This window comes from Podarcis liolepis (assembly GCF_965112155.1).
Source record: "Podarcis liolepis genome assembly, chromosome: 16".
NCBI lineage: Eukaryota > Metazoa > Chordata > Lepidosauria > Squamata > Lacertidae > Podarcis > Podarcis liolepis.
Genome location: NC_139567.1, coordinates 22,864,929 through 22,892,105, shown reverse-complemented (window position 1 = coordinate 22,892,105; position 27,177 = coordinate 22,864,929). Strand labels below are relative to the sequence as shown.

The 27,177-nt window shown below is 46.3% G+C and overlaps 1 protein-coding gene across 2 annotated transcripts in view; it reads right to left on the bottom strand.

Moving 5' to 3' along the window:
- Positions 1-27,177, bottom strand: part of SORL1 (sortilin related receptor 1) — a 113,655-nt gene that overhangs the window by 46,263 nt on the left and 40,215 nt on the right. For both annotated transcript variants that reach the window (XM_083480879.1, XM_083480878.1), the window contains exons 7-20: positions 23,799-23,897; positions 21,991-22,160; positions 21,026-21,218; positions 19,795-19,912; positions 19,313-19,386; positions 16,303-16,391; positions 15,069-15,247; positions 12,875-13,061; positions 9,487-9,615; positions 8,634-8,719; positions 8,340-8,512; positions 7,069-7,200; positions 5,631-5,722; positions 3,705-3,951 (exon numbers count right to left, since the gene is read on the bottom strand). In XM_083480879.1, the coding sequence (XP_083337005.1) occupies positions 3,705-3,951; positions 5,631-5,722; positions 7,069-7,200; positions 8,340-8,512; positions 8,634-8,719; positions 9,487-9,615; positions 12,875-13,061; positions 15,069-15,247; positions 16,303-16,391; positions 19,313-19,386; positions 19,795-19,912; positions 21,026-21,218; positions 21,991-22,160; positions 23,799-23,897 (1,968 nt within the window). The remainder of the gene's footprint in view (positions 1-3,704; positions 3,952-5,630; positions 5,723-7,068; positions 7,201-8,339; positions 8,513-8,633; positions 8,720-9,486; positions 9,616-12,874; positions 13,062-15,068; positions 15,248-16,302; positions 16,392-19,312; positions 19,387-19,794; positions 19,913-21,025; positions 21,219-21,990; positions 22,161-23,798; positions 23,898-27,177) is intronic.

The following is a 27,177-nucleotide window of genomic DNA, read 5'->3' as shown; positions in this document are numbered from 1 at the left end:
AAAACACACACACACACACAAATGAAACCAAGCAAAGCAAGTACCATTTAGATATATGAACGCAACAATAATACTTAACATTATATTATGAATTTCAAGTGTCACGTACATTATCTCGGTTATCTTTAAAACAGCTCTGCAATGTAAATCAGTGTTGTTATCGCCATATTATAGATCGGGGACTGAGGCTTGGATGAGGCTACCTTATGAATTTGTGGGCGAGATGAGATTTGAGTCAAAGGCATCCCAGGTCACTGCTTGTACACCGAACCACTACACTGTGCCATTTCATTCCATTGCACTACTTTTGAGACTGTAAGAGGGAGTGTTGTATCTCAGCAGCAGAGGGTCTGCTTTGTATGCAGAAGGTCTCAGGTTCAATCCATAAGGCAGATGGAGAAAGCTTGTTTTCTCCTGCTCCAGTGGGCAGGACTCAAACCAAAGGCTTCAAGCTACAACAAAGGAGATTCTAATGAAACAGTAGGTAGAACTTTATGATGGTCAGAGCTGTTTGAGAGTGCCTTGGAAGGTGATGGACTCTCCTTCTTTGGAGGTTTTTAGGCAGAAGCTGAATAGTCTCGTCTGCCATGGATGCTTCAGTTGAGATTCCTGCATTGTAGGAGGTTGGACTAGATGAGGGGTCCCTTCCAACTTTATGATCTTATGTCCCGGGTCCAATGCCTGGCATTTCCAGGTTGGCCTGAGTGTGAATCCTGTTTCAAATCCTGCAGAGAGCTGCTGCTAGTCAGCCTGGACCAGGCATAAGCAAACTCCGGCTTTCCAGATGTTTCGGACTACAATTCCCATCATCTCTAGCTAACAGGACCAGTGGCCAGGGATGATGGGAATTGTAGTCCCAAACATCTGGAGGGCCGGATTTTTCCCTATGCCTGGCCTGGACGATACTGAGCTAGAGGGACCAACAGTCAGACTCGGTGTAAGGTAGCTTCCTATGTCCCTATGGGATTCTTCCATTTTCAAAATAATTAAGCACGTTGTCGAGTTGGCTGCTCCAGAACCAGTCAGGGCCATGGCAGCCCTCAATCCAAAGCAATCAATTATTGTTCCATTATCCCCTCCCTGACTCCATCTATTATGGCCTTCGCAAATGTGATGCCCTCCAGATGTTAACTAATCCAAGGAATCGCAGAATCGTTCAATGGGGACAGAGCTTGGAGGTCAGCTAGTCTACAAACACAAATACACTAAGCAGGCATGGCCAAACTTGGCCCTCCAGCTGTTTTGGGACTACAACTCCCATCATACCTAGCTAACAGGACCGGTGGTCAGGGATGATGGGAATTGTAGTCCCAAAACAGTTGGAGGGCCAAGTTAGGCCATGCCTGCACTAACGCAAGCCCTGCAATGCAGGAAAAAAGAGAAGAAGAGTTCGGATTTGATATCCCGCTTTATCACTACCCTAAGGAGTCTCAAAGTGGCTAACAATCTCCTTTCCCCTCCTCCCCCACAACAAACACTCTGTGAGGTGAGTGAGGCTGAGAGACTTCATAGAAGTGTGACTGGCCCAAGGTCACCCAGCAGCTGCATGTGGAGGAGAAGAAGAAGAGTTTGGATTTGATATCCCGCTTTATCACTAACCCGAATGAATCTCAAAGTGGCTAACATTCTCCTTTCCCTTCCTCCCCCACAACAAACACTCTGTGAGGTGAGTGAGGCTGAGAGATTTCAAAGAAGTGTGACTGGCCCAAGGTCACCCAGCAGCTGCATCTGGAGGAGCAGAGACGCGAACCCGGTTCCCCAGATTGCGAGTCTATTGCTCTTAACCACTACACCACACTGGCTCCCAGCGCGGAATCAAACCCAGTTCACCAGATTATGAGTCCACCGCTCTTAACCACTACACCACACAGTCAAGGATGTCTTCAATTGCACTGTTTTGCTTTTTTAAAAAATTTCAACATTTGCACACTACCTCTCGGGGCAAGTCAACTGAAAAAGCAGCTCAAAACAGACTTAAAGCCATACAATTCAATGCAGCATTAACACAAAGGAAGAAAGTGCGAGGCATTTACAATGCAGTTGAACCAACGGTGCATGTGATACTTCCTTTTAAGCTGCAAAGGGATGGCTTTCTGCTGAACTCACAAATGTGAGGAAGGAAGGATAATATCTAATAAATATATCGTCTCCTAGAATCTATACACGTCCCTACAAAAAAGGCCTCAGTTCAGTGATGCAAGCGCATGCCTTGTGAGTGGAAGTGTCCCTGGGTCTGCCCCCAGCATCTCCAGTTAAAAAGAACCCAGAAATGGCTGGTGGAAGAGACTCTCCAGTGGGAACCCTGGAGAGCTGTTGCCAATCACAGCAGGCAACAGTGGGCAAGATGAGGTGGTATAAGGCAGTTTTTCCATATGCAAACAGAGGAGGAATTTCGACACCAAAGCTTCCTGCTGGTACAGACCAGGAGGGACCAAAACTGGGGAGGAGGAGGAAGGGAGGTTTTTCCCACTGTAAGGGGCAAAGCTGTACCTAATTTGCACATCCCTCCTCTATATTGATAAAAAAATCAGGACTGTGATGCTTTCACTAGACAAGCTGTGCAAAAAAAAACACCTCCAAAATCCCGCAGATATTCTTGTTTATCAAGCAATATAATTGCCATATATTACTCTCAGTTCTCACTGTGCTTGCAAGGACATCCTGTACAGAAGGACATCTTTTCTTTATCAGGTTGCCAGGGGCAACCCCATAACCTTGATCTGGACAAGGGTACCCAGAGGGGGATTGGAAACTGGCTGACTGGAACGTAACTTTTATGGCTTGTACACAAACATTAAACGCTTTCTGTATCTATCCTGGGATCAATTAGTCCACCCTAACTGATTTCAGCAATAGCATTAAGGTTGTTAGTTATACCAAGAGAATGACATGGGTTTCTCTGGGAGTGCCATGTCAATGCACCTTCCTTCCTATCAGGGCCAGCCTGGAACCAGAAGTGGATTGATCTCTTCAGAGGAGGGTGAGGGGGGACCCCATCATGGGGGGTAGTCAACCAACAACTTCACCTCATCACCCCAGGATAATCTGCAAAACTGGCACCTATCCACATATTTTTATTCCCCTGCATTTGTAAGAAATGGATATTTTCGTGTGAATCACCCACACTTTGGAACTCCCTGCCTATTGACATCAACCAGGAATCCTCACTGTATTCTTCTCAGCACCTGCAAACAACATTTTTGCTCAGGCAAGGCTCTCCAGATCTCTATAAGACCAACATATGTTTTAACCTGATCTTAAGCTCAACTGCTGGTCTTAATTATATTTTGCTTTTTAAAAGGATCTGTTTTTTTTTAAAAAAACTGAACTTCTAGTGGGCACTTATTTTCATTTCTTTAGAAAACTGCTTGGATGTTTTACTTACAATCAAGTTTACTTACAATATGCATTTAGATGATAGAGATAGATAGATAAATAGATAGATAGATGATAGACAGACAGATAGATAGATAGATAGGTGATAGATAATGCTGCATCAGTCCATGAATTTGCACAACTGGGGAGACCCAACCCCGCTCAGCTGGTCCCACACCCAAAGCCCCAGCTCAGCATGCTGGGAGATGTAGTCCAACAACATCCAAAGGGCTACAGGATCCCCATCCCTTCTCCAGCCCAAGATTTTGGTCCAAGAGAGAGAAACATGTTGGAGGGATAAAAAATGAGAGCTTTAAATGAAGGAATACCTTAAAAACAGCGATGGCGTAAGGATGCGGGAGGCTGTCCAGGATTACCGATCTCTGCAAGCCATTGAAATCGATGCGCTCGATCCTGTCCATGTAGGCTTCCGTCCAGTAGATCCAGTGATCATCCACCGAAATGCCATTTGGCCACCTCACTCCCTCGGAGACAACGCAAGTCGGGGAAGAGCCATCCATCTCACTGCGGTAAATGCCAGGCTTGGAGTCCCCCCAGTCTGTCCAGAACATCAGCCTGAGAAGGCAAATTATGGACGTTACAAGGGAATTATTGCTCTTCAGCACGTCCCTGGAGCAACCATAAGGAGCTGCCTTACACCAAGTCAGACCTTCAGTACACATCAGGGACAGGGATCCTGTGACTTTCCAGCGGCTGTTGGACTACAACACCCATCATCCAAGATCACTGGCCATGCAGGCCAGGAGTGATGGGAAATGGAGTACACCAATGGGCTACATTGACTGGCAGCAACATTCAGACAGGGGCCTTTCCTAACCCTGCCTGGAGAGTCCAGGGACTGCACATGTATTAAACGCAAGTGCCCCATTACTGAACATCATCCCTTCCCTGAATTTAGGACAAGGTCTCGCCTCCTGGTCAACAGACAGGACTAACTTCCAACTTCACTCAAGGGAGTGGTTTTCCCTGCCTTTCCAAAACAACCCTGTCTCTTGGGCAAGGAGTAGCATCTGTTCAAGGGTCTGAAAGCTCCACGCTTTCTCTCTGTGCTGAGACTGCCCTCTGGACACGGTGGAGAAAAATGTACTCCCCGTTTCCAAAAGCATTACTTTACACTCTGCATAAATGAACTGCACTCCGCGGTTACACGATCAATCAATCCAAATCTCTTTATTAAGGTCAATGAATGGCTGTTGTGGTTGGCGTCTGTCTCAAGGGACAATGGAGTGCGCCTTCAGGGGCATTAGCAGCACCCAAGTGACCTCCCCAGGGCGCAAGCCTGGGCAGGGTATATGGAGCTCTTGTACTCCCCAGATGACCAGACCCGCCTCTCGGCCTCACTGATGTAGTCCAAAGGAAAGCAGAGTGATAAGTTTGGCACCAGCTGGGCTGCAGGAGTTGCCAATAAGAGGCATACCATCAACCATCTTAGGGACTCCACTACAAATTTGTGTAGGGTTTACTCCTTAGTCTTTTCTTTTCCCAAAGATATCTTGCAAGGCGGTGGAGGGTTTAGGATCAGAGCTTTCCATCTTCTAGATGGGCTATCTTCCTAGGTTGATGAGCCTCATCTTCCCCCCTCTGCCCTCTAGAGCATGGGCAGAAACAGTCTTCTTGGCGGTTGGTCAAGAGACTACTGGTCTTGTCCACTCAATCTGCCAGAGCCTGTCTTCGCATGGAGGGGAAATCCCTAACTCACTGAGGGTTAGAGACCCATTGGCTACCCTCATCTGGTTTAGCTGGCCAGTTGAAGCCATTTCCTGGGGTGTGGCCGCTGTTGCATGTTGGCAGCTTTTAGGAGCCACAAGTGAGAGCTGAGTGCAGGGTGGGGACCAAAGATGGAAAAACTAACCCAGGAGTACAATGTGTCCCCCACGAGAGGTACTCCTCCTCCCCTGACTCTGAATAAAATGAACAGTATTCAAAAAGAAACTGTACAAATATATAAAGTAATTCCAAAAAAACCAAAAGAATCATAACAATAACATCCCTACATGTTACCATATTACAGAAAAGGAGGTGTAGGGAAAAAAAAACCCAGCAAGTTTGCTAAAATTAGTCTTTGGCGAGATTTTAAGTGCAGAAGCTTAATATTTAACCACCCTGAAAGAGGACGCATTAATTTCAGTCCTGCCCTTGCACCATTCACCCTCCCAGCAGCCCTGTGGAGCTGGCGACCATTCCGCCCAGAGTCTTACAAATCTGGCTGCTAGTGTTTCCGACGTCTCACTTACCCTTCTTTAGGTACCAGAGTCAAGGCTCGTGGCCGTTCGAGCACAGAGGAATCCAACACCGTAAGTCGCAAGTCTCCGTCTGGGTTGGCGACCTAGTGTGACACCACAAAGAGGAGAAACAAGGAGCATATCTGGCTGTCATCATGGGCAGCAGCAGAAGCACTATTCCAGTACATAGTCATTCCAAAGGCTTATAGCCAAGGATGTGGACAGTGGGCACTATTCAATGCACGTGTTCCTTTAGCAAAGGATTTACGATTGCACAACAGAACTTGCTCCAATCCTTCTTCCCCGCAACCTCAATCTGCTCCAGAAGGTTGTAGGAACCCCCCTCCAATACACACACACACACACACACACGCACATATATATATATATATATATATATATATATATATATATGGAGCACATGTGCAAATATGCATTGACAGAATGAGGTTTGGCAGGTCAGAAGTTGCCCCCGCACTTCACCAGCTTCATAAAGGAGGAAGATGGAGCTTTTTGTTGTTGTTGCTGAACAACTGGGAGCCAGGATCTCTTCCCAAACTGCTGCCAACTACCCAGAGATCTACTGGTAGCTCCGAATCCCATCTCTGCCCACCCCAGCCTTGTACTCCCAACCTGACCAAAGCAGGAAGCAGAAGGTTGTAACGCTGCCCTATGCCACTGGCTCTACTGAGGTAGACAGGTAGTTAAACGCAAAGCAAAAGCCTGAACACACTCTGTAAAAGCACAGCAAACAGCTTCCTGCCACTAACTTGGATTAATCTGTCCGTTGATTCAGCCTTCTGGTCACCTGTATACCAAGCCTTATTGGGGCAAATGGGTTGGTTACCAGGAAACAGCTGGAGAGAAGGGGTGGGGACTATCAGCTCACAGGTGGGCCAAGGCTGACAGAGCGGGTGATGGCAAACTATTTTCAACATCCAGGCTGTGGGAAATGTTCCTCACGTGGCCAAAACGGCCCCACTCATGAGCTTTACAGGACAGCAACAAAATACATTCAGATACATAGCTCGCAGGAGAACTTAATTTTCCCTTAAGGTCAACCTATGCTCTGCCTAGTCTGCCTTCTCGGGCCTGGTGTCATCCAGGTGTTTTGGACTACAACTCCCATCAGCCCTGCCAAGCATGGCCAATGGCCAGGCATGATAGGAAACAGAACCCTGTGGCTCTGTGCACAGATGCGCCAAGTGGCGAGGGCAGTGAAGCTTCTGCAGTGGCCCTGCCTGTCTTGGCTGGCCGCTAGCTCTCCTTGACAGGAAGGGCTATAAAAGCTTCAGGGTGGGACTCTGCCTGGACAGTGATAGTCTTTACTGACTCTTGGCTTAATTTATTATTTTGACCTCCTGGGTTTGACGCTCCCGGCTTCCACTGAGCTCCAAGAGGTGCTGCTGCTTTGGGCAACAACACATCCAGGTTGCGCAGAGACACATACCTCGATTTTTGGAATGCCAGCGTTCACCCAGTACAGCAGCTGGCTGATGGGTTCAAAGGCCAACGCTTCGACCGTCTCCAGACCAGTGCTGACAATGATCTCCTGTCCCGAGCTCCCATTAAGACACAGGCGCTGAGAATAAATAAGAACAAGGAATCTAAAGCATCAATGAGTTCAATTCCTGTACAAGCACAGATAAAATCAAAGGGGGACTGGAGATATAGAAAACAAGCACATCCCTGGGCACCTTGAATCAAGCATAGGAAAAACTTTTTTTCCACCTGGAACACTTTCTGGGGGACACATGCTGGCGGTAGGTGAGGCAAATTTGAGCGCAGCAGTGAGTGTAAATTGCACCTTTGTATCATAGCCTAGTTTCCACAGACACCCTTTTCTACTCAGGCAAGCAAGAAGCATCATCTGGCTCAGCTGTGAGCGCTGCAAGGACTGACAGGGAACAAGGGCGGGGTCTTTTCGGTGCTGTCCCCTCCCCACCTTTAGAATTCTCTCCCCCAGGGAAATATGCACAGTCTTGCAATGGCTGGTTTCAATGTGCTGTGCTTAGAAAATGTTTCAGCTGCTGCTAGTTTGTAAAAAAATTACTGCTGTTTTTATGGGTTACAAAATGAAAAAAAAAATCTATAAACACACATATTTTGAAAATCAGGTCAAAAAACTATTTAAAGTCATTCAGTAAAGTTTTTGCCTGGCTTGGATGTGTCCTAGAACTCCGATCTTGTCTCTTGCTTGCCTGGACGGAGGGACATGTGAATGTGTCTATAAAGTACCCTAGTGTGCAAAGGTGAAATTTATATCCATTGCCCCACCCACTTTTGCCTCTGGCCCTGCCCACCACTGGCATGTGGCCCCTGCAAGGCTGCCGAGAAGGGAATGTGGCCCTCAGAATGAAATAGGCTCCCTATGATATCTAACTCATTTTTAAGAGTGTTGGATAGCTCCAGTGGCACTGACAATACCAAGGTTGCAGGTTCGATTCCCGTAAGGGACAGATGCATATTCCTGCACTGCAGGGGGTTGGCAAGATGATCCTCAGGGTCTCTTCCAACTCTATGATATCCCTGCATCTTTGCCCACCATCTTTGATCCTTGACCAAAAGCGATAGCCTGTCCTAGGAGGCCCTGTTCTCTAAAACAGCCCCCAACATTACGCCCTTGCTAATCCATATGGCTGCAACTCTCCCTGGGACTCCTAGACGACGCCACCTTTCTTCAAAAACTTTCACCAAAGAAGCTCAGAAGGCAAAACTCACCTGGATGATGTCTAGCGTCACGTCGGCCCAGTACAAACAGTTGCGGTCATAATCAAAGTCAAGCGCCACCGCCCCTCGCAACCCCGTCAGCGGCAGCTCTTCGCTGATCCCAGAGGAGAGGTCGTATCGGTGGATGGAGTACCGTGTGGTGTAGAGAATGAATTCATTCTCCTCTGCAGACAAAGCAGACAAGAGAACATTGGATGCAGCCTTTGGTCTCCACCTCCTCTGGCTAGAACAGTTGCTCTGGTTGGTGGTTCTAGTGGGGGCGGGAACTGTCTCCTTCCCACTTACCTGCTAATGGACATGGTACAGATTCCCCTTCCAGCCGAGCCTCAACGTCCCCCCCTGAGCAAGTGTCTCCAGAGATCTTGCGGTAACTAACACAGAAAAGTGAAGAATGTTAATGCTGCAGTCCTGCTCTGTGTCCACTGATTGCACAGGCTCTCCTTATGGTCTTATCTAAGCACACTGACTAGGTAGCCAGTCCCACTTAGACCCATAGGAAGAACAATCCCATTTCATCTTAAACCTGTTCCTTCTTCTGAATCCATCTGGAAAAAATGGCATCATGAAGGGAACAGGTAGAGGTAAAGGACACCTGGACGTTTAAGTCTAGTCAAAGGCGGCTATGGCATGCAGCACTCATCTCGCTTTCAGGCCGAGGAAGCAGGCGCTTGTCCACAGACAGCTTTTCCAGGTCATGTGGCCAGCAGGACTAAACCTCTTCTGGCGCAACGGAACACTGTGATGGAAACCAGAGTGCACAATAACACTGTTTACCTTCCCGCCACAGCGGTACCTATTTATCTACTTGCACTGTTGTGCTTTCAAACTGCTAGGTTGGCAGGAGCTGGGACAGAGCAACAGGAGCTCACCCCGTGGCGGGGATTCAAACTGCTGACCTTCTGATCAGCAAGCCCAAGAGGCTCAGTGGTTTAGACCACAGCGCCACCCACGTCCCTATCTTATCTTACATGAATACATGACCCACCTTTCACATATAACCAACTATCCTGCTTACAGTGAGGTAGGCGAACTGTGGCCCTCCTGTGGCCTTTTGAGGGAGAGCAGTATATAATGTTAATAATAATAATAAATAATTAATAATAATAGATAAATGCATGCCACCAGGGCAGTCACCTACCCTCTGGTCTTCTTGTAAGTTGAACCAATGGGACACGGCACAGGGGGAGAAGATGGTTTGCCAGCAAATTCAGGGTCTGGTACACAAACTTCCAATGACAAGTCTTCGCTCAGCTTGAAGCCAAAGTCACTGAGCCAGGAAAAAGCAGAGGCGAGGGGCAAGGGGAGGAGAGGAGAATGTGCCCTTCAAGTGTAGGTTTATATACATATGTATTTATATAACTACTTTTTTACAATTAGAAAAAAAAGCTAAAGCACCAAATGTTCTGGAAATGCAGCTATTTAAACGAAGACTCTTATTAGCAGAATTCAAATATCTCACAATATGCCCTTTTTCACTGGAGGACCTGTGAACATGTTAATGCATCCCAGGAGGCCTTGCCAGCTGGCAGCTCCACAGCCCAAGAGCCAGATGCTGAAAGAATTTATCTTTACGCCCCCTCCCACCTGCCCTTGCCAAAAATTAATTTCATTTGCTTCTCCATGAAGGACTTTCTTTCTTTCTGATGATAGCCCCACCACATTTTAATCAGAGTGTAGTGCAAAATGAATTAACCCGCAATTACACCTGCAAGAAAGTCCGTATTCCAATGTACATACAGAGAGAGAGAGAGAGAGAGAACTCACAAGGACTGTGTAAAGTAAGTTAGGCCAGGCATGGGGAATCCACACCTGGTTCACCAGCTCTTCTCATCTGGCCCATTCTAGCCTGTTCAGCTGATGCGTGGGGACTTCAAACCATCTCAGTTCAGGTACACCAAGTAGTTCTCATTGAGAACTAGCCAGGAAAACTGAAATGCTACACAAAGCAGAACTGAACCCCATCTGGTGGTGCACATGGAGCTCAATCCTGCTTTGTGCAGCATCTTCATCTCCTGGTGGGCCAATTTTGACGGCTGGACCACCCACCTGCCAATCACCTGGTTTTCAATATGACATCAGAAGATTTGACAGTGGGTGATCCAACCCACCAGTAAAGTTGGCCCATGGGGTAGGAGGGATAAAGTTCTGGCCCAATATTACCCAGAGAACTTCATTGCTGAAGGAGAACATCAACCCAAGTCTTGTTGAGCTTGGTCCAACGCTCTTCCCACCAGCTTACCTCTGTACACGTGCTCTAGAACAGGCAATCCCTAACAGTTCAGCAACAAGAAATTTATTATAGAGGTTGGCCATGGGAGGATTGGCTTGTGTGGCGAAATACACATGCAGTCCACAGGCCACTGCCAGGTTAACAAAATGGCCCCGCGGAATGCCAAAGCTCCAAGTTACAGTAATAGTTATTTCCACAAGCTCTATTCACCTCAAGGGGTTTTCTTCTTCCAGTGAAGTTCTTCAAATATCAAAGTGGTTGTATGCTACCCAAGAGCTACTTGCTTTCTGCAATATGGGTCCACTGAGGCCCAAACCACTGTCAAAATTTATCCAAGGTAACTGGCAGCTGTGTTAATGAATTCCAGCATTTTTACGTTTATCTTGTGGCTAAGTCTGTCTCGAATTATATTGAATAATTCATTGGATATAATAAATTCCTCTCCAAAAAACAACACATGCACACTCTAGATCACCTTGACTCTTGTTTTATTGGATAGAAAGTCACCTTGTACTTTTGAGGAAAGTTGTGTTGGTTGGTTTTTTAAAGCTGTTTTAAATATCATATTAAGGGACACTTCACAGCAATCCATCAGTAGTTTCTGACAAAGCGTCAATACCTCAAAATCCAGCAACCAGAATTCCATTTTCTTTTAGCCCCTCTCCCACAGACCTAAATTCCCGATATCTGAGGTTGTCATTCCCCTGTGTTGACGAATATTTAAATACCCACAGCCTAGTGAGTTCTCCCCTTAACTCACCAGGAGACCATTAGTCTAGCCAATTCCTTGCAAGGCCTCCTTATCTGTAATATGGGCAGAATAATACTAATAATACTCACAGAGTATGTACCAAGGATGACAACATGACGATGTATGCAAGCCCCTCTACACATGCCAAAATGCTATATAAATGCTAAGGTATTAATAATCCCTTGTTCAGTTTGAGTGCTCAAGGCCAACTGATCAGTGGGAGTTATGCGCTCATAATTACACAAGGAACTGCAGCCAACATTCCCTCGGGAAGCTGCCTTCATTTGAAGGAAAAAGTGACAAGGCAATAATAATTGCTTGTCTCTATTTCTGGATGCTCCAACAATCTCAGCTAAAACCTCATTTGTGGTGGGGGGGGGGGAAAGGATACTCCCCACTGCACTTTCCTATTTAGATTAGCCAGTCAAGCCAAAAGATACCCAGCGCTCAAATAAGCTGGGTCTGTTCGATGAGCATTCATTCTGGTTTGTTTGTGGGCAGATTATATGGTGCTCCCTTCGCGATAAGTCACAGCCAAGCCCCCTTCCAAGATTATACAATAATTTGACAATTATACAATAATAATAATTTTGGGGGCACTGTAACAAACTGCACAGATCTCCATGTGTTGCCTTTCAGCTATACCTACTATTTTCAGTGCACATAACATGGGCTAATCGTTCAGCGTGATTTACGTTCGAGTTTTCCTTGAAGTTCCAGCGTATGCAACAGAACTTGCACGCCATTCTTTTGAAATGGCTCAGTATTTTCAGTGTTCCTAAATGTTTAGCCTTGGAGCTTAAGACGGCTGAGAAGCCCCCCTTTCATGTTGATTGGGTGGCTCTAGGAGGCTGAAGATAGGGACCCTTCAGCAGGAATAATAAGGATCCTGCAACCCCAGATCATTACACCACTGCTGAGGCTGTGCCAAGCAAGTGTTATCCAATGCTCTGCAGTGCATTTCCCTGTCAATTTCCATACAGCAAAATGCCTGATTTTTTATTTTACTTTGGCAGGGGGTGCGGGGAGAAGATTTGGAAGAGCTTCAAATCAACTTTAAATGTACACCCTATGTGATTGAATCCCACCCAAAAACAGAAACAGCCATTAAGTGCCCTTCATTGCTGACATTTACCATACTTTTTCGTGTATTTCTTTAAAAAGTATTCTAAAAAGTGGGGGTCGTCTTATACATGGATAGTGCATAGGGTGGACGTTTGATTGGTTGCTGTCAGCTGCTATTGGGAGTGTTATTGGTCGCTGCATCAATGGCTGGTGTTGATTGGCTGACGCCGCAACAATTGGGCGGGCAATTGGCAGTTTCTGCCAGTGAGGGGACAGGCGAGAGGCAGACTTTGCGATGTGTGCTGGTGAGCGATTTTCAGCAATCCCCCCCCAAAAAGCTGAACTCCTCTGTGCCCTCCCCCCCCATTTTCTTAAATTTGAGTCCCTCAAAATAGGGGGCGTCTTATACATGGTGGCGTGTTATACATGGAGAAATACGGTAATCTGAGCTGCAGTCCACAGGGAACTTAATGAACTCACCATTCATAGTCCTCTCTGGTGCAAGAACAGTTGGAGACCATGACTGGGCGATCAAAGTCTTCACCGTTGAAGCAAGTCGCATGGGGAGTTCGCCTTTTGAAGACCGTCTTGTGTCCCAGGAGACACTCATTGCCTCTTTCGTCAGAGGGGGACCACAGTTTGTAGTCGTTTTCAGTGCAAGGCACCCCTATGCAATGAACAAGCAACATTAGATGGGGTGAGGAGGAGGATAGCAAAGGGTTTGTGCGTCTAAACGTAAAGTGGGTTCACCATGTCATGGACTCAACATATCCACTTTCAAAGGGGGGGGGGCTGCAAGATTTAAACACAAATTTCTTAACAAGCATTTTTAATGTGGGTTTGACTATTTGCACATTTTGTACATAATTTTCCCCAATGTCATTTTTTATGTGTGTGTGTTTTTTACCAACCTTTGCATTTTTATGCACACTTTTTGCACCAGTTTATGCATTTTTTTGTACACATCTCTTGGCTGGAGAACTACATTGCAAAATTAGATTTCTCAGGATGGTTGTGTTTCTGCTGATGTGATGTTTCACAAGGTGTGAATTAGGCAGGTCCAACCTTAAATGCGAGCTGAATCAAATTTCTCCCCCGTACCTACCACGACAGACAGCAACAAACCTATTCCACAGAACATTCCTTGGAGTGAGTCACGTATCTTATTTATATTTCAAACCCATTTGGGCTGCCAAGAAGCTCCACTTAGAACACTTACAGTTTTAGAAGGCATCAGTTCTACATTTTAGTCAAGCTCGTTCTTCTGCCATGTTTAACTGCTTCTTCTGTTTCCAGATGTGATTGCATGCCAGTATTTTAAACACCCATAAAAGCAGGATTTCAGGACTGGAAATTTCTCCTGCCTCCCACTCCCCACAGATCTATGCCACCACACATGAAACTGCCTTATATCATTGGCCCATCTAACTCAGTACTGTCTACACAGACTGGCAGCAGCTCTCTGAAGGATTTGAGACAGGGTTCTCTCCCAGTCCAACCTGGAGATGCCGGGGATTGAACTTGTCACATAGAATCATAGAGTTGGAGCCCAAGGGTCATCTAGTCCAACCCCCTGCAATACAGAAATCCTACCTACAGCTGTCCCTGGGTGGGCTCAAACCATCAACTTTCTGGTTAACAGCCAGATGCACTGAACAATTGTGCCACCTGAGAATCACCCTCAGTCAGCATGGCCAGTGGTTAGGCTTGCTGGGATTTGTAGTTCAGCAGCCTCTGGAGGGCGCCATTTTGGCTACCCCTCAATAAGGCAGTTTATAATTTTATTTACTGGCAAATTTATAATCTGTGCTTTCATTAAAAAACAGAGCAAGGCCAAGTCTAATATATAATGATAAGAATCAACAAAAGATTTGTAAAAAACATCAAATGAATACAGTACTGACTGAAAGAAAAATAATATTGTAGAGTCCTGTCTAAACAAAAGACTTCCGCAGGAAGGAAGGTGTACTTCCTAAATGAGTCTCCTAAATATATGAATATCCAGTGAAGATTAAATTAAATTAACCAGGCTTTAGGCTGGCTGACATCCAACACCTTTTAAAAATGTGTTTATGGGTTGTTCTTGTTTTTATTATGTATTTTGTGTTTTTATATTGTGATTTTATGTTGTGAACCACCCCGAGACCTGAGGGTATAGGGCAGTATAACAACAACAACAACAACAACAACAACAACAACAACAACAACAACTCAAACAGTCCTTTCCTCTCACCAAGGAACTATGGGAGTTATAATTCTATGAGGGAGGATACATAACAGAGATGTCTCAGTGCCAAAATGCAATATCCAGAATACAGTCATACCTTGGAAGTCGAACGGAATCCATTCCGGAAGTCCGTTCGACTTCCAAAACATTCGGAAGCCAAAGCACGGCTTCTGATTGGCTGCAGGAAGCTCCTGCAGCCAATTGGAAGCCAATCAGAAGCCACGGAAGGCTCGTCGGATGTTTGGGTTCCAAAGAACATTTGAAAACTGGAACAGTCACTTCCAGGTTTGCGGCATTCGGGAGCCAAAGCGGCCAAGTACCAAGGCATTCGGGATCCAAGGTACAACTGTACTTCTACAGGATAGTTCTATGACACTTAAAATGTGCAATACTCAGACCCCCTCTGCAGAACTTTGAGGGACACCAAACAGCAACTCCCTCACTCACCAAGCACATCCGTGGTGTTGATCTGCAGGATGAGCCAGCTGTGCCTATTCTCCTTGTAAGAGCCAAAGATGGTGAATATGGTGCTTTTCTCCCCAGGCTCCGTCAGGAGGCCGTAAACAAAGACTGGCTTCTCCGAAAAGGTGAACACCTTCCAGGTCTCCCCTTCGTTTGTGCTGTACCTACACAGAGAGAATGGCAGGTCAAGACTGTTCAATGTTCACTTTTGCTCTACTCCCGTAATCAATACAAAGTAAAATCTAGACCAGTGTTTCCCAAACTTAGGCCTCCAGCTGCTTCCGGACTACAATTTCTATCATCCCTGTCTTGCTAATTAGGGGTGATGGGAGTTGTAGTCCAAAAACAAGTTTGGGAAAAACCAATTAGGACCTGTTGATCTCTTGAGCACATGCTGAACAGGGACAACCTGTTCCTGCCCAAAGGCTAAAAGAAGAAGCCCGGGGGTGGATCTCCACAGAGAAGGCATTCCAGTCTCAGTCCCACCACTGAAAAGGCCCTGCCTCACATATATCCTTTTGCGCCCCTGCCCAAGTGCCCCTGTTACAATCAAAATCAGAGCTCGGACCAGCTGCTTTCAGTTTTTTAAAAAGGGGTTAAAGAGGCCCAAATATAGAACTTCTGTTTTAGTCTTCAATTTCTTCCTGAAGCACAGCATGAGAAGTGTCAGTTTCCCACTTTTAACGTATGTAGATAACTTAGAAAATTTTAGGTGCTTTGTGATGCTAGGTAGCCTCCAGTGCTAGCCCTACTTAGAGCAGACCCACAGAAATCAAGGGACACGAGTCATTTGAGTCCATTGATTGCAATAGGTCTAACTCTTGAGTGGAACTAGCATTGAAGGCAGCCTGTTGTTCATGGCTACAGGAAAAGTAGCAATAGCTACAGGCATTGTGATGCAAATCTGAACGGCAATTTGGATGGATTGTTTGTTCTTGAGAGCAATCTGCTGCAAACGTTTTTTTCTACAAACTGTAGTAAAATTCCAGATTCTCTAGCTCACCACCGCCACCTCTAAAAGCTCAGCGCTGGGTGGAATGCGGGGAATCACACCATTTCTCAATTCTTCAAGCTCTCCATTAGTAAAGCTTCAGTATAACAAATCTCAAGAATCCTTCCCTATGTGGCCTAAAGGAAATCAAGTGGAGAGCTAATTATCGGCTATTCTACTGCTTTCTGTTAGCTCAGATTCAGCAGCCTATTTGCCCATGGAACTTACTTGAGCTGGTTTGTCTCTGTGCCCTGTGTTACCGCCATGAGGATCCCTCCATGGTCACCCCATGAGTAATAATGGGGTCCGGACAGGACCTGAAGAAAGAAGAAAAACAGGGGCGCATGAGTGGAAGAAGGCTGGAGGCTAGAGAGGGCGATATCAGCTTTTCAACATTGCAGTGTATCATCAGCCAAACATCGCGGTTTGGCGATATACCGCAATGTAGCGTCTGCCCATTAAGGGAAATAGGAAGCCCTGAAGACTTATTTTTTAGATGTCCTTTTTTACGATGAGGTGCGTAGAGATACCATCAACCCCCATCTGGTGAGGCTTGCTGACCTCCCAAACAAGCCTAAACTAAATTTTCTCCTCTTAGGCAAAAATCACAAGGTGACCCGGATGGTCGCCAGATTCTGTGCGCAAATTTGTAGGCATAGAACACCCCTGGAACAAATAGATCACTAGGAAAACTGTTGTAGCTGGCCTCCTGGGCGTCCCAGGGGCAATCTGCATGTTAGTTTAACCTTAGGTCCTTTTGTGTTCATGTGACTATTTTAATTTTAATCTAGAAGCTGTTATTGTATATTGTTTTAAATATCTATTTCATTCTTGTGAAAGCAGTCTCAGTTGTGCTGGTCTTTGACCGTAATAATAAATTATTACTATTACTATTACCGCAATGTAGAAAAAACAAGATGCTTTGGCCTCTGCCCGTGAGCTGAGGCAGTTTCACCCAGGCACTCTGCAAGGCATTCTTAGTGGATTGTTTAGTTTTATTGTCTACTTATTAATACAAAATGCTTTGATATAGCGTATTCCTATGCACACGCCTATTTGAATTTTGTCACGCCTTACAACTGTCAGTGAATTGTTATACACACTTTTCTGAGGCTTTGAGCTGCTTTGAGCAACTTGCCATGGAAAAGCAGCACAAAACTGAACTGTGATGATAGTCTATTAGTCGCTCCCAAGCCATTTTTATATATGGTATATGCTATAAGGCCAGTGACATAAAAAGTAAAATCCCCATTTGCTTTGATTGGGCTATTTATATGACTACAGTTGTACCTTGGTTGATGAACGCCTTGCGACTCGAACGTTTTGGCTCCCGAACGCCGCAAACCCAGAATTAAGTGTTCCAGTTTGCAAACGTTCTTTGGAACCCGAATGTCTGGTGTGGCTTCCTGAAGACAATCGGAAGCTGTGCCTTGGTTTCCAAACTTTTTGGAAGTCAAACGGACTTCCGGAGCGGATTCCGTTTGACTTCCGAGGTATCACTGTATTCAGATTTGAATTACACCTTATAATTAGTGATTTGTTAGTCAATTGTAACTCAAACCTTTCTGAAGTAATGAGCCGCTTTGCCATGGAAAATGCAACATACAACTGAACTGAGATGACAGAGCATTTGTCGCTCCCAAATAGTTTTCTCTATGATATACATTACAAGGCCAGAGACAGAAAAAAATTCCCTGCCTGCTGCTGCTGTTGTCCTAGCAGCCTTGGTGCTGCCAAACCAAACCCACACCACTCTCAGAAAGGAAAAGGAGGTGACTCCGTTCACAGCATTTAAACACTTTGCAGATGTTAGAATGCAGCCTTAGACTAACATCCGTCTGGAGAGGTCTGCCACAAACTCCACTGCAGACCAGACCACCCAATCAGCCAAAAGCACTTGTAAAATTTGGGCCAAGCCCTACCCTGATGGAAGTTGGCCAAAACTCTTTGGCTGATCACACAGACATACTCTCTCCACACGCACACACCCCTTAAAAAAGAGAGAGAATCTCATTGACTATGTTTTCAAAGGCTAACAGCCAAACATAACACATGACAGTAAACCAGCCAGACTTCTTTTTTCAAAAGCTGTGATTTTGAGAAGAAAAAAATCCACACACACATACACCCCAATTCGCTACAGATGCACAGCTCTCTTGCCATTAAATTCAAAAAGAGCTGTGCTTAATTTGCAAACTGAGAGGTGCAGGGATCCAAGTCATGGGCTCTAACCGGATTATTATTTTGGGAGAGCTGCTTGAAGGTACTCCGCAAGGAGAGAAAGGGCAGGAGGGCAGGGGACATGGCATGTGCTCAAGGAAACTCTTGTGGCTTCCTTTACGTCAGCAGTGGGGTACCTCAGGCCTGGGTTCAAGTGTGACCCCCCCGACCTCTCCATTTGGCCCCTTGGGACTCTCCTGAGGCCACAACTCCTCTCCCCAGACCACACCCCTCTCCTTTGCCCGGTTTTGCACCATTAGTATCCTTGCCTGGCTGGAACATGTCAGGGAATTCCATATAAAGGCTACCACTGTCTGCAATGTTTGCTTAGCAAAACTGGGAAGAGGGGAAGAGAGAGAAGGCTATCCCCTGCTTGTAACAGTTTACAGAAGTGGCAACCCAACTGTGGCCTTTGCATAGGTAAAAAGGTAAAGAGACCTCTGACCATTAGGTCTAGTCGTGACCGACTCTGGGGTTGCGTCGCTCATGTCGCTTTATTGGCTGAGGGAGCCGGCGTACAGCTTCCGGGTCATGTGGCCAGCATGACTAAGCCGCTTCTGGAGAACCAGAGCAGCGCACGGAAACGCCGTTTACCTTCCTACCAGAGCAGTACCTATTTATCTACTTGCACTTTGACGTGCTTTTGAACTGCTAGGTTGGCAGGAGCGGGGACCAAGCAACGGGAGCTCACCCCGTCACAGGGATTTGAACCACCGACCTTCTGATCGGCAAGTCCTAGGCTCTGTGGTTTAACCCACAGCGCCACCTGCGTCCCTTTTTGCATAGGTAAACCAGCCTGATGTTCTCTAGATGTTTTGGACTATGACTCTCATCAGCAACAGCCTACATGGCCACAGTAGATGGGCTGATTGGGATCTGCGGTCCAAAACAGCTGGAAGATCTAAGGCATCTATAAACAGGGCTTCCCAGATAAATGGACTGTTTTCTTCCAGAGGGCTTTTCCTTGCTACCCCAGGACCAGGGGAAGACCCCGCGCGGAGACTTGCAAAAGCCTTACCTCTTTCCACCGGACCCCCGCGCTGCTTGAAATGTACACGTTCATTTTGCTCGCCATGTTCTTGCCCACAGATCCTACAAAAGCAAGTGTGTGAATCGTCAGGGTCTGGCGGCTTTTTAATTCATCATTCCCCACTGAGGTGTGGCCATAGCTGCTAAACAGCAAACAGTGTCTGTGTGTGAGGAATTAGCTTGGCTTACAGGGAACAGCTCTCTCTTTGAAACACACCATCAGTGCCCCAAGCTAACTCAGGAACAATACATAGAAACATCCTTAGTCATCTTTGGAGATTCTGGAGGTTCACCAAAGCCTGAACCTGTGCAGCTTCCATAAATTGGGCAATTCAAAATAGATTTAGAGGAATAGAGAAACACATCGGCTTAATCATTTTAACCGGTGTTCTACCTATAACAGAGTCTTCCTGGACCTGCTGGAGTCGGGAGTAATGGACTACAGATCAATACAAACCAACAAAACTATACCTGTTGCGATGATCAGTCCCGGAGCTGATTCTTTGGAGAGGATGGGCATTCTGCGCAGCTGGAAGTTGAGGAGCTGGCTCAGCCGCTGGGCCAGGTGAAGAGAGCAGCCCTTGGAAAGCTAGGAGAGTCAAATCATGCGAGTATTACTTGTTGTGCTTCCCCATGGTACAGGCAGCATGTGTGCTTGCCCTTGTTCCAAACAAATGCAACGCTGGAGGTCTGAAGCTTACACCACCACCCCGGTACATATTCATGCATGCTAAATGTGCACAGCTTCCGTTTCACGTTACAAAGACAAATCACATAATGCTGTTTGTTTCTTTTGCACAGCGCTTTTGCCTATGTGGGAGGGAAATCCAGAGAAAGCAAACAAGAACCCTTAAAGGCTAGTACTTTTTTTTTTTAATTTTCCTTCTGGAGGCACAGGTGTATAGGCTAGAGGCCATTTATTTCCCACTTTGTGGGTTTCTTTTATGTATACCTCGTCTCTCCCCCAAAAAACTGTTTGATGCATTGTACAAATTAAAAGATAGAAATAATCACAGCAGTAAATAATAATAATAAAAAACACAGAGTCAAGAACTACAGCTATGCAAGAGAAGCGGAACAAAACAGTGCTGGTAAAATCTAGCTTGCATATTTTATTTTAAGAAGATAAACTAAAATAGAAAACAGTCATAAAACAACAAAATGTTGGTTGAGCCCCTCTCCCCACCACTCACTCCCCAAACCTGGAAGCTGTGCAGATTGCATAAACAGAAAGAAACATGGGAAAGGTTTTTCACACTTAAGAATGAGAATATTCTCTGCTAGAAAATTCTCCGGAGAATATTCTTCAAAAACTGGCCCAAATAGGACTAATTTAGCCAGCTAGCCCTGGTGATCATCTAATGTTTATTGGATGGATTTCCGCCCTAAATTGATTTTTGAATCTGAATTTATTATTCACATTTTATACTGTATTTTATGCTGGTTTCTGTTGTATTATTTATTATTAGCCGCCCTGAACCGGGACGGGTGGGGTATAAATAAATAAATAAAAATTTATTATTAGAAGAAGCATTGCACTTCCCCAGGAGCCTGGAATAGCCCATTCACAACCCAGCAGGTATATACATCACATGCATCTACAAGCTTCAGCTGAGCCTAGCCAGGGAACAAGAACATAAACACCCAATCCAAAAGCCCTCAAAGAGGCGGCGAGACATCTTTTGCATCGCAGCATTATTACCTCACAATTTATCTTTTCGCCGTAGCGAGTATACTCTGGCGGCTGGAGAAATTCCCAAGTCCCACCTTTGTCGAAGGTGATGACAGACCGCATGTTCTCCTCGCTGAAGGAGCTGTTGATCAAGGTGGCAATGTAGACCCCAGGCACCCCCTCCACGCGGTGGAAGTCCGCAAAGGGCTCGTTCGCAAAGTACCTGCCAAAAGTGGGGTGGGGGGAACGACAACAAAAGCACTGAGCCACGCACCTCCGTTAGCTGCAATTCCCCATCATGACCAGTGGTGCAGCGACAAATTCAGAACTGCAGGGCCACTTCACGATAGTCACAGCTACACCCTGTCACAGCCGTACCCCCTTCTAAGATTACACAACAGATTAAATAATAATCGAGTAATTATACAATAATAAGAATTAGGGGGGCATTGGTCGGGGACAGAGGGTGGCACTTGGGAACTGTCGTCACACCACTCCTTGGTGTGTGGAGTGCCGCGGGGTGCGATACTCTCCCCGATGCTTTTCAACATCTTTATGTGCCCCCTCGTCCAGCTTGACTGGAGTTTTGGTTTGGGCTGCCATCAGTATGCTGATGACACCCAACTCTATCTGTTGATGGACAGCCATCCTGACTCGGCCCCAGACACACTGATCAGATATTTGGAAGCTGTGGCTGGATGGTTATGTGGGAGCTGGTTGAAGTTAAATCCTTCAAAGACTTCCCACTACCTGCAAGGAGGGAGCTGAAACCCTTATTAGATTTGTTCCTTGGCTGGCTGGAATAATTTTGTGCTTTGCCATCATTGTTTAAACAGGAATTATTTGTTCTCATTTTAATGCACCTTCGCTTGGCAGTCAGGTGCGGTACAGAGATTTCTTGAGGCCATTGCTGACCTTTCCAAGCTAAGGACAAAATCCACAAGAGTAGCACAGACACATCTCTCCACTTGAGTGGAGCACATCTATCTACTTACTTGACCAAAGTGTCACTCCCCATTCCTCCAGGGCTGTAGTACAGGACGTTCTCCAAAGTCAACGAAAACCTTAGGCCTTCCGCTTCGGAGATGTAGAGGTTGGTACTGTTGTTACTGTGACTGACACACACAAACACCTGGTCTTCAGATGTGTCCGCAATATAGTATTCCTTCAAGAAAAAGTTGAGAAGAAAAAATGAAATCTTTTTCTTCCACTGAAGGCATGCGAATGTGAGTCGCAAGCCAGGAAACCGCCAGTTCAGCACTCGCACTTCTGCCGCGAAATCACATGCCTTACGCAAACCATTCTCTCTCAGCCTCAGTTTCCCCCATCTGTAAAATGGGGGTAATAATTATACTGCCTTTCGGGGCTCTTCTGAGGATTACAAACAAACAAAAATGTATGGGTGTACGTTCGAATAGGAAGCCAAAGAAGATGGACGACTGTAAGCTGTACATTCAAAGATAGAAAGGAAGCTATCTTAGAAGAGGCCCCCGCCTCATGCCTACCTAATTGTTCTGTGCCAGAGTGGAGGTGCCTTTTCTAAGGCAACACAATGGCTACACATTAAGCATCATCTAAAAAAACAAACAAACAAATGTTCTCTTCCCCTATTGTTTCTCTGACACGTACGTTTATGTGAATTTTAAATTGGTTGAAACTCACACTATAAACATCAACTATAAAAAGAAACAGACCTAAAAAGTGGCATGCAGCGTGATCCTAATGCATGCCTACTAGGAAGCAAGCCCCACACCGTTCAATGGGATCCATTCCCACATTAAAGGTGCATGAGAGTAAAGGAGATATACAGTCTGTGTGAGAGAGACGGGGAAGGGGAGATCTCTCAGGGCAAGAGGCTGTGAGAAGAGAGGGATGCTCCCAGGTGAGAGCTGGGAGGGTAAAATATATTTGTGAGAGAGGACCTTTTATTATTCTGTCTCTTCTATATCTTTTCCTTTCCTTTCTTTTTTATTACTGTATTGGCCCGAATATAAGCCGCACCTGATTATAAGCTGTGCCTTTAAAATTCAATGGGGGGCGGGGAGAGAGAGAAAAGGCGATACCTGAACATAAGCTGCTCCCTTAAAATTCCACAGGCACTCACACCCATTCCGTTTTACCGTATGTCTGTTTCAGCAGAGATATCATAAAAGCCAATTTTTGTAAGGTCGTGAATTTAAGCCGCACTTTTAACTTTTCACGGTCAGAATTTGGAGGGTGGGGTGAGGCTTATATTCTGGCCAATGTGGTATTCTTTGTGTAAATTAGCTTGTCTTTTATTGTATTGTGGAAAGTGTTAATAAATATTTTTTTTAAAAAAGAAAAGAAAAATAGGTGCATGGGAGTGCAGCCATTGTTATGAAAAGCAGCAAAGGGTTTGAAACATCTCTTCAAACCTTTTCTTTGGATTGCAGCCATCCCTTACAGTCGGGGATAAGGGATATGTGGCACATGATCTGATTTCATGCTGGGGAAGAGGGATAAACCCGTAGGCAAAGAAGGCCAGGAGAAATGGAGGAAGAAGGCTGAAATGGAGGGAGGGGATAACGGAAGAAATTTGGGGCAGGGGAATCCCGCAAGTTCAGACTTGCTGCAAGGGCAATCTGTCCTTCCCTGGGGCAGGGAAGAAGGTGGAGAGAAAAAGGGAGGGAATGAGAAAGGAAAGGAGTGATGCCCCCCACTTTTGACTCTGCCCACAACTGGTTTAAACCCCACCCACCAGCAACATGCGGCCCCCAGCAGATTATTCCTGCCATAATGTGGCCCTTGACAGTAAAAGGATTTCCCTCCCACATGTCAATACCTTAATGGGATGCCTCGTCACAAACTGGGCTGCTTGCATCGGCTTGCGGTTAAAGGATACCCAAAGCTGAACGGATGGCTGCTGCGTCCCTAAAAGATGCTGAGAGAAGAAAAGGGGTTGGGGGGAAGAAATCAAAGTAGTGAGTACCTCGTTAATCTTAAGTTTGTTACTGTTTACAAAAGAAGGCTTTAAGACAGTGTTTCGCAAACTTGGGTCTCCAGCCGCTTTTGGACTACAATTCCCATCATCCCTGACCACTGGTCTTGCTAGCTAGGGATGATGGGAGTTGTAGTCCAAAAGCAGCTGGAGACCCAAGTTTGCGAAACACTGCTTTAGGATTTAAGGCAGGCATAGGCAAACTCAGCCCTCCATCATCCCTAGCTAACAGGACCGGTGGCAGGGATGATGGGAGTTGTAGTCCCAAAACATCTGGAGAGCCAAGTTTGCCTGTGCCTGATATAAGAGCTTGTACAAATAAACAAAGCCACGCAACAAAGGCACAGCTTCCCACATTGACCTGATGCCCATTCCCAAGTTAAAGGAAAGCACATTTTGGTGACAGTTCCCAAGACGTAGTTAGATTTAGCAATGGAATAAAATGGCAAGAGAAGTCATAGGGTTTCTTTCCTGAATGGTGTTACCCATTTCCAACCTTTCACTTCTTGGAAAGTGCTACTTTCTTGCTCACCTATGGCGAACCTAAAAAAAAAGTCAGACGACCAGACAGGGGAGCCATTGTAAACTGGAAGAGAGTTGGTTCTTTTGAATCTTTCTCTTTTGGGATTTCAATGTCACAAAGCAAAGGACGTATGCAATGACCTCCATCCCGACCCATGTTTCCATTCTGCTGCAGTTCGGCTTCCAGCAAAAATTACATTATTCAGCTTGCTCTCCACTGTGGCGGATTTGACATATTTAATTATGTTGTTAGATCACATTATTAATTATGATCCTGTTGCCTTACTCCACACCATTCATTTCAATGAAAAGGAAATGCAATGCAAATTGAGAGTGGGTGGGGATTCATATGCAGACATTAGCATTTGCAGACTTGAGACGAATAAGCAAACATTCACTGTGTCTGCCACCAGTGGGATTCTCCAATATCCCAAGCTACAAGTAACTAATGTAGGCACATCTGGAGTGAAGCACTAGTGGGGGGGAAGGAACTATGTTGGGTTGTATCTAGCCAAGTTATTTTTACAGGTATGCACACACCACAGTTTTCTGGGTTTTATTATTTTTTAAATTGCCCTCTTACCTGGGAGTCTGCCAGGAACCACTTTCCCTCTCCAAACTCGTTGTGACCCAAACCCACAATGGGATGGATTACATGACAATGGTTCTGGGATTCCCACCTATGCCAACATTCACATAGTTGCTGGTTCAAGCCATTAAGTGGCGTTGCAATGTTTTAACTAGCCTGTAAAGGTAAAGCGACCCCTGACCATTAGGTCCAGTCGTGGCCGACTCTGGGGTTGCGGCGCCCAGCTTGCTTTATTGGCTGAGGGAGCCAGCGTACAGCTTCCGGGTCATGTGGCCAGCAGGACTAAGCCGCTTCTGGCGAACCAGAGCAGGGCACAGAAATATCGTTTACCTTCCCGCCGGAGGAGAAACTATTTATCTACTTGCACTTTGACGTGCTTTCGAACTGCTAGGTTGGCAGGAGCAGGGACCGAGCAACGGAAGCTCACCCCGTTGCGGGGATTCGAACCGCCAACCTTCTGATCGGCAAGTCCTAGGCTCTGTGGTTTAACCCACAGCGCCACCCGCGTCCCTAACTAGCCCATAGGGCTGCACTTTTAACTGGCTTAAGAGTGGGGCGGAAGTGAGGGGGAAAGAGATTTTCATCATTTTGTACCATGGCCCATATATGAAGTCATTTTGTACCATGGCCCATATATGAAGTTGCCCTTCATCCAGCTCAGGGGTGGGGGAGCCTGTGACTTTCAATGTGATGTTGGATTCCAACTCCCATCAGCCCATGCCAACATGGCCAATGAGGAAGGGATGATGGGAGTCGTAGTCCCACAAGGATACCAATCCCCACGAAGCAGAGAAGGTTTTCTCCCATCAGTTTTTGTTTTTAACTGTAGATATCAGGGATCAAAAGTGGGCTACGCTGCCTGCAACGTCCGCACCAGAAAAATCGGGGCAGTGGGAGTGAGGGAGTGGCAAAGCTTATTTCTAGGTCGGCAAGCTGCATCCCATGTTAAGAGCTCTGAAAGAAAAATAACATGACGTGTCCAGCAATGAGGGGGACAAGCTCTACCTCTGAGCTACGGCTACTCTCCCAGATGTGAGCATACAACACGCCTTCTGGGGGCCGTGTGCAAAGGTGGGCAGGGCCAGGGGCAAAAGTGGGTGGGGCAACATACGAAAGTGTTGCCTGTATGCAGTACGCTAGTTTCTACGCACGCTCAAACGCTCCTCTCCATCCTCTATCCAGACAATCAGGAGATATTATCAGGGCCTCATTCTGCTTGACCAACATACCGTATTTTTCGCACTATAGGACGCACCGGACCATAGGAAGGGGAGAACAGGGGGGGGGGGGATTCTCCTCCTCTCTGCTCAGCGCCCCTTCAGCGAAGCGGCAGGAGAAACAGAGCCCCTTCCATTTCTCCTCCCGCTTCACTGAAGGGGCGCTGCACAGAGAGAGAAAACTGTGCAGCGCCTCTCCAGCGAAGCGAAGCCTGGAGAGCAAGAGTGATTGGTGTGCACCGACCCCTCTCGCTCTCCAGGATTCAGACGGCTATCCGCAAGCCTTCGGAGCACAGCGGGAACTTCTGCTGCGCTCCAAAGGCTTGCGGATAGCTGCCTGAAGCCCCCGGAGCGCAGCGGGCATTCCCTGCGCTCCGGGGGCTTCAGACGGCTTCAGCGAAAGCAACGCGAAGCCAAGGAGCGCGGGGGGAGCTCTCCCTCTGCACTTCAGAGGCTTCGCGTTGCTATCGCTAAAGCCAAGGAGCCTGCATTCGCTTCATAGGACACACACACATTTCCCCTGCATTTTTGGAGGGGGAAAAGTGCGTCCTATAGAGCGAAAAATACAGCACTTTTCCTCAATAGTACTGCAAAAGCTCTTCTTCTCCCATGACACCCTGCCCATCCATTCCCCTCTCCCATTCCCACCTACATATGCCTATTACTTACAGGCATCTAAACTTCTCCTTCCCAGAGCCTCCGTGTTTCACACTGACCTAGATCTGCCTAAAGTACTAAAATCAAATAGAAGCAGGCTGGCAATTTTTTACCCTGTTCTTGCATCCTGCATGCTCCTGAACCACAAACTCAGGCTCGTTCTGCTATTTCTGCTCACTCTCCCTACAAAGAGGTCAGGGCAGTGAACGTGCTCCCTGCTTTATCCTCACGACGGCCC